The 15175-nt window shown below is 53.5% G+C and overlaps 1 protein-coding gene across 1 annotated transcript in view; it reads right to left on the bottom strand.

Annotated features, from left to right (window-relative positions):
- rnf157 (ring finger protein 157) overlaps positions 1-14742 on the bottom strand; it is a 96463-nt gene extending 81721 nt beyond the window's left edge. The window contains exons 1-4 of the mRNA XM_068003783.1: positions 14239-14742; positions 13431-13549; positions 4820-4908; positions 2882-3028 (exon numbers count right to left, since the gene is read on the bottom strand). Coding sequence (XP_067859884.1) covers positions 2882-3028; positions 4820-4908; positions 13431-13523 — 329 coding nt within the window. The 5' untranslated portion in view covers positions 13524-13549; positions 14239-14742. The remainder of the gene's footprint in view (positions 1-2881; positions 3029-4819; positions 4909-13430; positions 13550-14238) is intronic.
- Positions 14743-15175: the final 433 nt, after the last annotated feature.

Raw genomic sequence — 15175 nt, 5'->3', positions numbered from 1 at the left:
AGAGGGATAGAGGGAGAGGGATAGAGGGAGAGGGATAGAGGGAGAGGGATAGAGGGAGAGGGATAGAGGGAGAGGGATAGAGGGAGAGGGATAGAGGGAGAGGGATAGAGGGAGAGGGATAGAGGGAGAGGGATAGAGGGAGAGGGATAGAGGGAGAGGGATAGAGGGAGAGGGAGGAAGAGAGGGAGGGAGAGAGCGAGAGGGAGAGAGAGGGAGGAGAGATGGAGAAAGAGAGGGGGGGGGAGAGAGAGAGAGAGTGAGAGAGTGAGAGAGAGTGAGTGAGAGAGGGAGAGGGAGAGGGAGAGGGTGAGAGGGAGAGAGGAAAAGGAAGAGGGTAGCTAAAGTAAACATTGGTCCCTTAGAGGATGAGACTGGGGAAATAATAATGGAAAACAAGGAAATGGCAGAGGAATTGAACAGATATTTTGTATCTGTCTTCACAGTAGGAGACACTAATAACATACCAATAATAGTAGAAAATCAAGGGGAAAAGGGGAGGGAGGAACTAAAAACAATCACTATCACTAGAGAAAAAGTACTAGGTGAACTAATGGGTCTAAAGGCTGAAATGTCCCCTGGTCCTGATGGTTTGCATCCGAGGGTCTTAAAGGAAGTGACTACAGAGATAGAGGATGCATTGGTTGTAATCTTCCAGAATTCACTAGATTCTGGAAAGGTTCCAGCGGATTGGAAAACTGCAAACGTAACACCCCTATTCAAGAAGGGAGTGAGACAGAAAGCAGGTAAGTATAGACCAGTTAGCCTAACATCTGACATTGGGAAAATGCTAGAATCCATTATTAAGGAAGTAGTAGCAGGACATTTGGAGACTCATAATACAATCAAGGAGAGTCCACATGGTTTTATGAAGGGGAAATCATGTCTGACAAATTTATTAGAGTTCTTTGAGGAAGTAACGGGCAGGGTGGATAAAGGGGAACCAATGGATGCAGTATATTTGGATTTCCAAAAGGCATTTGAAAGGTGCCACATAAAAGATTACTGCACAAGATCAGAGCTCATGGTGTTGGGGGTAATATACTGGCATGGATCGAGGATTGGCTAACTAACAGAAAACAAAGAGTCGGGATAAAAGGGTCATTTTCAAAATGGCAATCTGTAACTAGTGGGGTGCCGCAGGGCTCAGTGCTGGGGCCTCAACTATTTACAATATATATCAATGACTTGGATGAAGGAACAGAGTGTCTTGTGGCCAGATTTGCTGATGATACAAAGATAGGTGGAAAAGCAAGTTGTGATGAGGACACAGTGTCTGCAAAGGGATATTGACAGGTTAAGCAAATGGGCAAAAATTTGGCAGATGGAATATAATGTGGGAAAATGTAAAGTCATCCACTGTGGGAGGAAAAATAAAAAAGCAAAATATTATTTGAATGGAGAAATACTACAAAATGCTGCGGTAGAGAGGGATCTGGGTGTCCTCGTACATGAAACACAAAAAATCAACATACAGGTGCAGCAGGTAATCCGGAAGGCAAACGGAATATTGGCCTTTATTTCTAGGGGGACGGAGTATAAAAGCAGGGAAGTCATGCTCCAACTGTGCAGGGTGCTGGTGAGACCACACCTGGAGTCCTGCGTACAGTTCTGGTGCCCTTATTTAAGGAAGGACATACTTGTATTGGAGGCAGTTCAGAGAAGGTTCACCAGGTTGATTCTGGGTATGGAAGGGTTGTCTTATGAGGAAAGATTGAACAGGTTGGGTCTATACTCATTGGAGTTTAGAAGAATGAGAGGAGATCTTATTGAAACATACAATATTCTGAGGGGACTCGATAGGGGAGATGCTGAGAGGATGTTACCCCTCATGGGGGAATCTAAAACTAGGGGACATAGTCTCAGAATAAGGGGTTGCCCGTTTAAGACGGAAATGAGGTGGAATTTCTTCTCCCAGAGGGTCGTGAATCTTTGGAATTCTTTACCCCAAAAAGCTGTGGAGGCTGAGTCATTGAATACATTCAAGGCTGAGATAGATAAATGATTGATCAGCGAGGGAGTCAAAGGATATGGGGAAAGGGCGGGAAAGTGGAGTTGAGGTAAAAATCAGATCAGCCATGATCTCATTAAATGGCGGAGCAGGCTCGAGGGGCCGAATGGCCTACTCCTGCTCCTATCTGTTGTAGTCTTATGGAGAGGGAGAGAGAGAGGGAGAGGGAGAGGGAGAGAGAGAGGGAGAGAGAGAGGGAGAGGGAGAGAGATAAAGAGAGAGAGAAAGGGGAACAGAGTGTCGTGGTGCTGCCTGGAAAAGGCTGCAGCCATTTAAAGGGCAGCGATCTCGGGGCTCCTGCGATCTCGGGGCGCATGCGATCTCGGGGCGCATGCGATCTCGGGGCGCATGCGATCTCGGGGCGCATGCGATCTCGGGGCGCATGCGATCTCGGGGCGCATGCGATCTCGGGGCTCCTGCGATCTCGGGGCTCCTGCGATCTCGGGGCGCCTGCGATCTCGGGGCTCCTGCGATCTCGGGGCGCCTGCGATCTCGGGGCGCCTGCCATTGATTGGTGAGCAGATGTTTCAAGCGGGGCCCTTGCCGGAGATTCTGAACGCTCAGTGGGTGATCAGTTCTGTGATGACACCGACTATTCACAGCTCTGAGCCCATGCGCTGGGGAGCGGGCGCTGATATCAGTCTCTCCGGAGAGTGGCAGTGAAGCCATCTCCCTGAGGCCTCCTCTCGAGCCTTCACAGGAGGGAGCTTGTGTGAAGGACCCAGACTCCAGGGTACAGCTCTCTGGGCCAGCAGCTTCCCAGAGACGAGAGTCCCCTCCGGTCTTTACTGCTCCAGGGGAACTGCCATCCCAAATCCATCCTCGAACCACGGGTAATGCAGGAGAGCACTGGCCATTGTGAGCTGCCCTCACCTGGCGCAGCCATTTTGAAAGTCCTCAGTTGCCTGGTAATAGATGGTGATTGCAACACGTGCGTCAGCATCAAAGGTAAATTCCACGTTGTAACAGATCTTTGGTTTCGGAGTCTCCTCTCCAGGGGTCTTCACCTCTTCACTACACCTGCAATGGAGACAACAGCTTCTTAACTCAGTCCCAGGCTGCGTTGTCTGAATAAACAGGGCCTGAAACAAAGAGTCTCGTCCATAGTGAAACCCCACAGGTGGGGCCCAATCAGACACAACGAGGAAAGTGAATTACGCTCCAAAACCGTCCCACACCGTGCGGCACGGTGCAGCGTCCTATACCACGCGGCACGGTGCAGCGTCCCACACCGTGCGGCACGGTGCAGCTTCCTATACCATGCGGCACGGTGCAGCCTCCTATACCATGCGGCACGGTGCAGTTTCCTATACCATGCGGCACGGTGCAGCTTCCTATACCATGCGGCACGGTGCAGCCTCCTATACCACGCGGCACGGTGCAGCCTCCTATACCACGCGGCACGGTGCAGCCTCCTATACCACGCGGCACGGTGCAGCCTCCTATACCACGCGGCACGGTGCAGCCTCCTATACCATGCGGCACGGTGCAGCCTCCTATACCATGCGGCACGGTGCAGCCTCCTATACCATGCGGCACGGTGCAGTTTCCTATACCATGCGGCACGGTGCAGCTTCCTATACCATGCGGCACGGTGCAGTTTCCTATACCATGCGGCACGGTGCAGCCTCCTATACCATGCGGCACGGTGCAGCTTCCTATACCATGCGGCACGGTGCAGCTTCCTATACCATGCGGCACGGTGCAGCCTCCTATACCATGCGGCACGGTGCAGCTTCCTATACCATGCGGCACGGTGCAGCTTCCTATACCATGCGGCACCATGCGGCACGGTGCAGCCTCCTATATCATGCGGCACAGCCTCCTATATCATGCGGCACGGTGCAGTTTCCTATATCATGCGGCACAGCCTCCTATACCATGCGGCACGGTGCAGTTTCCTATATCATGCGGCACAGCCTCCTATACCATGCGGCACGGTGCAGGCTCCTATACCATGCGGCACGGTGCAGTTTCCTATACCATGCGGCATGGTGCAGCCTCCTATATCATGCGGCACAGCCTCCTATACCATGCGGCACGGTGCAGTTTCCTATATCATGCGGCACAGCCTCCTATACCATGCGGCACGGTGCAGTTTCCTATATCATGCGGCACAGCCTCCTATACCATGCGGCACGGTGCAGCCTCCTATACCATGCGGCACGGTGCAGTTTCCTATACCATGCGGCACGGTGCAGCCTCCTATACCATGCGGCACGGTGCAGTTTCCTATACCATGCGGCACGGTGCAGCCTCCTATACCACGCGGCACGGTGCAGTTTCCTATACCATGCGGCACGGTGCAGCCTCCTATACCATGCGGCACGGTGCAGCCTCCTATACCATGCGGCACGGTGCAGCCTCCTATATCATGCGGCACAGCCTCCTATACCATGCGGCACGGTGCAGCCTCCTATACCATGCGGCACGGTGCAGCCTCCTATACCATGCGGCACGGTGCAGCCTCCTATACCATGCGGCACGGTGCAGCCTCCTATACCATGCGGCACGGTGCAGCTTCCTATACCATGCGGCACGGTGCAGCCTCCTATACCATGCGGCACGGTGCAGCCTCCTATACCATGCGGCACGGTGCAGCCTCCTATACCATGCGGCACGGTGCAGCCTCCTATACCATGCGGCACGGTGCAGCCTCCTATACCATGCAGTGAGTGGCTGCCCTATGTGGAGGAGGCAGTCACTGTCACTCTCCGTTCCTCCCACTGCTCTCTCTATTACTCTGATCGTTTAGTGACTTCAACAGCAGTCACTAAGGACCAAACACACCCCCGATCGGCCTTCACTTACTTCACCAGACGCAGAGTGTCCTTCCGAATGTTTATGAGGCTCCGCAGAGTCTTCACTGGCTCCTGAGGAGGAGGGGCAGCATACGGAAACTGGGGAAGGACAAGAAGCAGAAAACCTTCCAATCAATCGATCGACTTTAACCTCAGCGGAGAACAGATTTTCAAACCGAGTCCTGTCACTGGAACTCCCTCCCTGACAGCACTGTGGGAGAACCTTCACCACACGGACTGCAGCGGTTCAAGGCGGCGGCTCACCACCACCTTCTCAAGGGCAATTAGGGATGGGCAATAAATATATTTGGGTACAGTAGTGTAGTGGTTATGTTACTGGACTAGTGATCCAGAGCATGAGAGAGGCAATATAAACTAAATGGTACAATTCTAAAGGGGGTGCAGGAACAGAGACCTGGGGGTATATGTACACAAATCTTTGAGGGTGGCAGGACAGGTTGAGAAAGTGGTTAAAAAAGCATATGGGATCCTGGGCTTTATAATTAGAGGCACAGAGTACAAAAGCAAGGAAGTTATGATGAACCTTTATAAAACACTGGTTAGGCCTCAGCTGGAGTATTGTGTTCAATTCTGGGCACCACACTTTAGGAAGGATGTCAAGGCCTTAGGGAGGGTGCAGGGGAGATTTACTCGAATGGTACCAGGGATGAGGGACTTCAGTTATGTGGAGAGACTGGAGAAGCTGGGATTGTTCTCCTTAGAACAGAGAAGGTTAAGGGGAGATTTGATAGAGGTGTTCAAAATCATGAAGGGTTTTGAGAGAGTAAATAAGGAGAAACTGTTTCCAGTGGCGGAGGGTCGGTGACCAGAGGACACAGAGTTAATGTGATCGGCAAAACAGCCAGAGACGACATGAGGAAACATTTTTTTACGCAGCGAGTTGTTCTGATCTGGAATTCACTGCCTGAAAGGGCGGTGGAAGCAGATTCAATAATAACTTTCAAAAGAGAATTGGATAATTACTTGAAGGGAAAAATTTACAGGGCTATGGGGAAAGAGCAGGGGGGGGGGGACTAATTGGACAGCTCTTTCAAAGGGCCGGCACAGGCACGATGGGCTGAATGGCCTCCTCCTGTGCTGTGATTCGATGATTCTAAATCCCACCAAGGGCAGTTTGAGAATTTGCATTCAGTTTAGAAAAATCTGGAAATAAAAGGCTGGTCTCAGTAAATTGTGACCGTGAAAACCCCACTGTTCAACAAACGTCCTTTAGGGAAGGAGACCCACCGTCCTTACCCGGTCTGGCCGATACCTGACTCCAGCCCCACACCAACGTGGCTGACTCTTAACTGCCCTCTGAAGTGATCGAGCAAGACGCTCAGTTGTATCAAAACGATACAAAGAACTAACGGTTCAAGGGGAAGGCGGCTCACCACCACCTTCTCAGGGCAACTAGGGATGGGCAATAAATGCCGGCCTGGCCAGTGACGCCCACATCCCATGAACAAATAGAAAACCGTGCTGTATACTGGTCAATGCAACGTGATGGGTCTGAGCTCCACAAGTCTAGGCACCCCCTGGCCATTCTTGGATGGACACGGAGTGTTGGCAAGATATTTGACTATGGGGGCATCACAGCAGAATCTTGCACATTGACACGCGCCCTCCAGCGGTTAGGAAGCAGGAGCCTTCATTGATCTTTGCCCTTCCTATCCCAGGAGCACTGAGGCTTAATCATTACATCCCTACCGGGTGGGACAGCTCACTCCGTACAGGCCGGGGATGGGGCCTGGGCCTCTCCTGCTCACTCTCACCAGGAGCAGTCCCACACCAGCGGGTAGATTTGCTATTTTTAGTATGAAATGCCATCTGCCTGCATCTCAGCTCAGCTTTGTCACCAGGGTAACCACGTCACGTGACCCCACGTCACGTGACCCGCCCATCGACCCCCCTGTCTGTCAATCAGCCGCAGTCGATTTACCTCAGTGACCTGACGTGAAGTAAATGTCACAGGAATGGAACGATTTTATAATTCTCAGTAACTTAAAAATCGCATCTTAATAAAGATGACGAGGTCGCAAATTAATCGGGAGAGCAGGAAATGTCCCTCTCACCTGATGGTCATGAAACAGATTCAGTCGATCCACCAGCAGCCCAACATAAACATTCAGCAAACACAGGATTAAAGACACGTCTCGTCAGCTTATCCCTGCTGATCTGTGACAAACAGCCTTAGAGGTTTATTTATGGGATGAACTGCCCAAAGTTCTGGGGCACGGAGAGCGAGTGGCAGCTTTTGGGCAGAGGTACAAAGGCACTGGACAAGATCCACTTTGAGGGAGCATCTCACAACCCACAAAATCACCATGAAATATCATCTTACTGCTCGGACCATAAGAACATAAGAAATAGGAGCAGGAGTAGGCCATTCGGCCCCTCGAGCCTGCTCCGCCATTCAATCAGATCATGGCTGATCTTCAACCTCAACTCCACTTTCCCGCCCGATCCCCAAATCGGAAGATATTGGGCAGCATCTGAGATTCTCACATCATATGAGTTACACCAAATGCACGGGCAACAGAACCCACGGGCAGAGATACTGGCACAGATATGGGCACAGAACCCACGGGCACAGAACACTACTTAAACTGGATAAATCACCCGGTCCGGATGGGATGCATCCTAGGTTGCTGAGGGAAGTAAGGGTGGAAATTGCGGAGGTACTGGCCATAATCTTCCAAACATCCTTAGATACAGGGGTGGTGCCAGAGGACTGGAGAATTGTAAATGTTACACCCTTGTTCAAAAAAGGGTGTAAGGATAAACCCAGCAACTACAGGCCAGTCAGTTTAACCTCAGTGGTGGGGAAACTTTTAGAAACAATAATCCGGGACAGAATTAACAGTCACTTGGACAAGTGTGGATTGATTAGGGAAAGCCAGCACGGATTTGTTAAAGGCAAATCGTGTTTAACTAACTTGGTGGAGTTTTTTGATGAGGTAACAGAGAGGGTCGATGAGGGCAATGCAGTTGATGTGGTGTATATGGACTTTCAAAAGGCGTTCGATAAAGTGCCACATAACAGGCTTGTCATCAAGATTGAAGCCCATGGAATAAAGGGGGCAGTAACAGCATGGATACAAAATTGGCTAAGGGACAGGAAACAGAGAGTAGTGGTCAACGGTTGTTTTTCGGACTGGAGGGAGGTGTACAGTGGTGTTCCCCAGGGGTCGGTGCTGGGACCACTGCTTTTCTTGATATATATTAATGACTTGGACTTGGGTGTACAGGACACAATTTCAAAATTTGCAGATGACACAAAACTTGGAAGTGTAGTGAACAGTGAGGAGGATAGTGATAGACTTCAAGAGGATATAGACAGGCTGGTGGAATGGGCGGACACGTGGCAGATGAAATTTAACGCAGAGAAATGCGAAGTGATACATTTCAGTGGGAAGAACGAGGAGAGGCAAAATAAACTAGAGGGCACAACTCTAAAAGGGATACAGGAACAGAGAGACCTGGGGGTATATGTGCACAAATCATTGAAGGGTAGGGCAGGTTGAGAAAGTGGGATCCTGGGCTTTATAAATAGAGGGATAGAGTACAAAAGTATGGAGGTTATGTTCATAGAATCATAGAAAATTTACGGCACAGGAGGCCATTCGGCCCATCGTGTCCACGCTGGCTGAGAAACGAGCCACCCAGCCTAATCCCACATTTGCTCCGTAGCCCTGTAGGTTACGGCTCTTCAGGAGCACATCAGGGATTTTTTAAATGAGTTGAGGGTTTCTGCCTCTCCCATCCTCTCAGGCAGTGAGTTTCAGACCCCCACCACCCTCTGGCTGAAATTTTTTCCCTCATTTCTGCTCTAATCCTTCTACCAATCACTTTAAATCTATGCCCCCTGGTTATTGACCTCTCCGCTAAGGGAAACAGGTCCTTCCTATCCACTCTATCTGGGCCCCTCATAATTTTAAATACCTCAATCAAATCACCCCTCAGCCTCCTCTTCCAAAGAAAACAACCCCAGCCTATCCAATCTTTCCTCACAGCTAGAATTCTCCAGTCCTGGCAACATCCTCGTAAATCTCCTCTGCACCCTCTCTAGTGCAATCACATCCTTCCTGTAATGTGGTGACCAGAACTGTACACAGTACTCAAGCTGTGGCCTAACTAGTGTTTTATACAGTTCCAGCATAACCTCCCTGCTCTTATATTCTATGCCTCGGCTAATAAAGGAAAGTATTCCATATGCCTTCTTAACCACCTTATCTACCTGTCCTACTACCTTCAGGGATCTGTGGACATGCACTCCAAGGTCCCTCACTTCCTCTACACCTCTCAGTATCCTCCCATTTATTGTGAATTTCCTTGCCTTGTTTGCCCTCCCCAAATGCATTACCTCACACTTCTCCAGATTGAATTCCATTTGCCACTTTTCTGCCCACCTGATCAGTCCATTGATATCTTCCTGCAGTCTACAGCTTTCCTCCTCACTATCAACCACACGGCCTATCTTTGTGTCATCCACAAATTTCTTAATCAAGCCCCCTACGTTTAAGTCCAAATCGTTAATGTATACCACAAAAAGCAAAGGACCTAGTACCGAGCCCTGCGGAATCCCACTGGAAACAGCCTTCCAGTCACAAAAACACCCGTCGACCATTACCCTTTGCTTCCTGACACTGAGCCAATTTTGGATCCAATTTGCCACATTCCCATGGATCCCATGGGCTTTTACTTTTTTGACCAATCTGCCATGTGGGACCTTGTCAAAAGCCTTGCTAAAATCCATGTAGATTACATCAATTGCACTACCCTCATCGACCCTCCTTGTCACCTTGAAAAATTCAATCAAGTTAGTCAGACACGACCTCCCCTTAACAAATCCGTGCTGACTGTCCTTGATTACTCCGTGCCTTTCTAAGTGACAGTTTATCCTGTCCCTCAGAATTGATTCCAGTAATTTGCCCACCACCGAGGTTAGACTGACTGGCCTGTAATTACTCGGTCTATCCTTCACTCCCTTTTTAAACAACGGTACGACGTTAGCAGTCCTCCAATCCTCCGGCACCACGCCTGTATCCAGTGAAGTCATGATGAACCTTTATAAAACACTGGTCCGGCCCCAGCTGGAATATTGTCTCCAGTTCTGGGCACCACACTTTAGGAAGGATGTGAAGGCCTTACAGAGGGTGCAAAAAGATTTACTAGAGTGGTTCCAGGGATGAGGGACTTTAGTTACGGGGATAGACTGGAGAAGCTGGGGTTGTTCTCCTTGGAACAGAGAAGGTTAAGAGGAGATTTATAGAGGTATTTGCAGGGCTACGGGGGGAGTGGGACTAGCTGCATTGCTGTTGCAGGGAGCTGGCACGGACTCGATGGGCCGAATGGCCTCCTTCCGTTCTATGATTCTATGAACACACGGGCGCAGGACACTGGAAGCAGAGTCAATAGTAACTTTCAAAAGGAAAAGTTTTGCAGGGCCATGGGGATATAGCAGGGAGTGGGATTAATTGGATAGCTCGATCAAAGAGTTGGCACAGGCACGATGGGCCGAACAGCCATCCTCTGTGCTGCATGATTCTATAATCGTGGAGAACAATTTATCATTTGTTATCTCAGGGTTCTGACCATCACCCACTGAAGCTCAAGCCTGAGAATGGACCTGGTGATGAGCAGAGGGGTTGTGATTGACAGGCCTACTGGCGAATCACTCAACGGGGAGAATTCGGGGGGGCCGGCTCACCCACTTCCTGTGGTCAGAAGTAAGTTTTATTGGTTTATTTTTCTCGAGGGGGGTTTGAAGTTCAATGAAGTGACAGTTTTACTTTTAACCCTCGCTTTGCCGGTCTGCTCTTGCTGTCTGTAAAATAAAGCAGGTTAACGATATATACCAGGCCTCAGCTCACTAAAGTGTTTCAGTCCGACTACTGACTGTCCGCACTCACGCACATGTGCGCAGCTGTGGGTATATGTGGGTATGAGAGGGCAAGTGTGGGTACACGAGGCTATGTCTGGGCAGATGTGGTCATGCGTGGGCACGGCGGGCTGGCGTGGGCAGATGTGGTCATGCGTGGGCACGGCGGGCTGGCGTGGGCAGATGTGGTCATGCGTGGGCACGGCGGGCCGGCGTGGGCAGATGTGGTCATGCGTGGGCACAGCAGGCCGGCGTGGGCAGATGTGGTCATGCGTGGGCACGGCGGGCCGGCGTGGGCAGATGTGGTCATGCGTGGGCACGGCGGGCCGGCGAGTGCAGATGTGGTCATGTGTGGGCACGGCGGGCCGGCGAGGGCAGATGTGGTCATGTGTGGGCACGACGGGCCGGCGAGGGCAGATGTGGTCATGCGTGGGCACGGTGGGCCGGCGAGGGCAGATGTGGTCATGCGTGGGCACGGCGGGCCGGCGTGGGCAGATGTGGTCATGCGTGGGCACGGCGGGCCGGCGTGGGCAGATGTGGTCATGCGTGGGCACGGCGGGCCGGCGTGGGCAGATGTGGTCATGCATGGGCACGGCGGGCCGGCGTGGGCCGGTGCGAATGACACGAGATGTAGTTTGGAACACGAGGGGTTTTGTTGTTAAGCCGCACTCACGGACAAAACAACAGCAACTCAACGGGCTGTGAGAAAGAAACAGAAAGACTCGCATTTCTACAGAGCTTTTCCCAATCTCAGGACATCCCAAAGCGCTTTAAAGCCAATTAAATACTTTGGAAGTGTAATCACTGTTACAATGCAGGAAACGTGGCAGCCAATTTGTGCACAGCAAGATCCCACAAACAGCAATGTGATAATGATCAGAAAATCTGTTTTGATGTTGGTTGAGGGATAAATAATGGCCCAGGACATGAGGTAGAACCCCCTGCTCATCTTTGAATAGTGACTGTGGGATATTTTACATCCATCTGAGAGGGCCTCAGTTTAACATCTCATCCGATAGATGGCACCCATAACAGCGCATCACTCCCTCAGTACTGACCCTCCGACAGTGCATCACTCCCTCAGTACTGACCCTCCGACAGTGCATCACTCCCTCAGTACTGACCCTCCGACAGTGCATCACTCCCTCAGTACTGACCCTCCGACAGTGCATCACTCCCTCAGTACTGACCCTCCGACAGTGCGGCACTCCCTCAGTACTGACCCTCCGACAGTGCATCACTCCCTCAGTACTGACCCTCCGACAGTGCATCACTCCCTCAGTACTGACCCTCCGACAGTGCGGCACTCCCTCAGTACTGACCCTCCGACAGTGCGGCACTCCCTCAGTACTGACCCTCCGACAGTGCGGCACTCCCTCAGTACTGACCCTCCGACAGTGCGGCACTCCCTCAGTACTGACCCTCCGACAGTGCATCACTCCCTCAGTACTGACCCTCCGACAGTGCATCACTCCCTCAGTACTGACCCTCCGACAGTGCGGCGCTCCCTCAGTACTGACCCTCCGACAGGGTGGCACTCCCTCAGTACTGACCCTCCGACAGGGCGGCACTCCCTCAGTACTGACCCTCCGACAGTGCGGCACTCCATCAGTACTGACCCTCCGACAGCGCGGCGCTCCCTCAGTACTGACCCTCCGACAGTGCAGCACTCCTTCAATACTGACTCTCCGACAGTGCGGCGCTCCCTCAGTACTGACCCTCCGACAGTGCGGCGCTCCCTCAGTACTGACCCTCCGACAGTGCGGCGCTCCCTCAGTACTGACCCTCCGACAGTGCGGCGCTCCCTCAGTACTGACCCTCCGACAGCGCGGCGCTCCCTCAGTACTGACCCTCCGACAGTGCAGCACTCCTTCAATACTGACTCTCCGACAGTGCGGCGCTCCCTCAGTACTGACCCTCCGACAGTGCAGCGCTCCCTCAGTACTGACCCTCCGACAGTGCAGCGCTCCCTCAGTACTGACCCTCCGACAGGGCGGCACTCCCTCAGTACTGACCCTCTGACAGTGCAGCGCTCCCTCAGTACTGACCCTCCGACAGTGCGGCGCTCCCTCAGTACTGACCCTCCGACAGTGCAGCACTCCCTCAGTACTGACCCTCCGACAGTGCGGCGCTCCCTCAGTACTGACCCTCCCACAGTGCGGCGCTCCCTCAGTACTGACCCTCCGACAGTGCGTCCCTCCCTCAGTACTGACCCTCCGACAGTGCAGCACTCCCTCAGTACTGACCCTCCGACAGTGCGGCGCTCCCTCAGTACTGCACTGGGAGTGTCGGCCTGGATTTTGTGCACAAGTCTCTGGAGTGGGACTTGAACCCTGACCCTCTGACTCAGAGTTGAGTGTGTTACCCCCTGAGCCCCGGCTAATACTTGAGGAGCACTGAGACGTTCTGAGACAGTGAGAGGCATTATATAGGCAAGTTCTTTCATTGGATGTGATTAGATATTGGACAGTCGAGTCACAGTATTGAATGTAAGACACAAGGACTGCTCATGGGACTGACCGGCACCACAGGAAATGGCCAAGGGAAACCCGCCACTTGGAACAAACTGGAAGCAGCCAGGGTGGCCTGTATTGAGAAGTCGTCTCTTGTCAGTGTTATACTCGGGTCACCCACAACCGAAACATTTGTTCTCGTTTTCTCTCCATTGAACTGCTAAATCGTTCAGACCCGAGAACACAATCAAAGACCATGATTGAGAAACAGCGAGAGTACGTACAGCGACCGGGCGACTCCCCAGAAAGTTCAGGTCAGTGTTTTCTCCAAACAAATAGCCCTCAGGATGAGTCGAGTTAAACTTCTCCCCTCCCATGATGAAATGACTGGCAAAGTAACTCCCTGAAAGAGGCAGAGAGACACACAATGGTCAACAGGCAACACACCCCGGGTCAGGGGGCAAACGCACCCCGGGTCAGGGGGCAAACGCACCCCGGGTCAGGGGGCAAACGCACCCCGGGTCAGGGGGCAATCGCACCCCGGGTCAGGGGGCAAACGCACCCCGGGTCAGGGGGCAAACGCACCCCGGGTCAGGGGGCAAACGCACCCCGGGTCAGGGGGCAAACGCACCCCGGGTCAGGGGGCAAACGCACCCCGGGTCAGGTCAGGGGTTGGGATATTGCAGGGGTCAGCTGGTTACAGCGTAACTGATCGACCGGTTACAGTCTCACTGACCCCCCCCCCCCCCCCCCGGTTACAGTCCCACTGATCCCCCCCCCCCCCCCCCCCCCGGTTACAGTCCCACTGATCCCCCCCCCCCCCCCCCGGTTACAGTCCCACTGATCCCCCTCCCCCCCCCCCCCCCCCCGGTTACAGTCCCACTGATCCCCCCCCCCCCCCCCCCCGGTTACAGTCCCACTGATCCCCCTCCCCCCCCCCCCCCGGTTACAGTCTCACTGACCCCCCCCCCGGTTACAGTCTCACTGACCCCCCCCCCCCCCCGGTTACAGTCCCACTGACCCCCCCCCCCGGTTACAGTCCCACTGATCCCCCCCCCCCGGTTACAGTCTCACTCTGTCGGATGCACTCACCGGTTTTGGGGGGGTACCGGTACCCCCGCCCCCGGGGGGATGTCCAGCTCCTCCACCCCCGCCTCCTGCCGGCTGCTGAACGCCCCCATCGCCGGCCTGAAACCAAACTCCGCTCCTCACCGGGGTCCGGGGATCCGAGGCCTCCCGCCCGGTCCCGGGGCCGCTCCGACTCTCCGCCGCCTTCACTGCCGCAACATCGCGGGCCCGGGGCCCGGGAGAGAGACCGGGAGCCCGAGGCCCGGGAGAGAGACCGGGAGCCCGAGGCCCGGGAGCGCTTGCACCGGCCGGTTGGGGCCGGGTTCCCGCACTTTAATCCGCTGACCGTGAGCCGCGACTGGTCCTTTCCGCAAACCGGGAAATATCCGGGTTCAAACCCCGTCTCCCCCCGGGGTCGGACCGCGCTCTTCACCGGAAACTCCCGCTCACCGCCGCTCCACGACTCCCGGCAGCGGATCCGGCGGATAATCGGCACCGGGTGATGCACCGGGTGATGCAGTGAATGCACCGGGTGATGCACCGGGTGATGCAGTGAATGCACCGGGTGATGCAGCGAATGATGCAGTGAATGCACCGGGTGATGCAGCGGGTGATGCAGTGAATGCACCGGGTGATGCAGCGAGTGATGCAGTGAATGCACCGGGTGATGCAGCGAGTGATGCAGTGAATGCACCGGGTGATGCAGCGAGTGATGCAGTGAATGCACCGGGTGATGCAGCGAGTGATGCAGTGAATGCACCGGGTGATGCAGCGAATGCACCGGGTGATGCAGCGGGTGATGCAGCGGGTGATGCAGTGAATGATGCAGTGAATGCACCGGGTGATGCAGCGAATGATGCAGCGAATGCACCGGGTGATGCAGCGAATGCACCGGGTGATGCAGCGGGTGATGCTGTGAATGATGCAGCGAATGCACCGGGTGATGCAGCGAATGATACAG

This window comes from Heptranchias perlo, chromosome 23 (genome assembly GCF_035084215.1).
Source record: "Heptranchias perlo isolate sHepPer1 chromosome 23, sHepPer1.hap1, whole genome shotgun sequence".
Taxonomy (NCBI): domain Eukaryota; kingdom Metazoa; phylum Chordata; class Chondrichthyes; order Hexanchiformes; family Hexanchidae; genus Heptranchias; species Heptranchias perlo.
The sequence above is the reverse complement of the archived record's forward strand: the minus strand, read 5'-3'. Positions and strand labels throughout refer to the sequence as shown.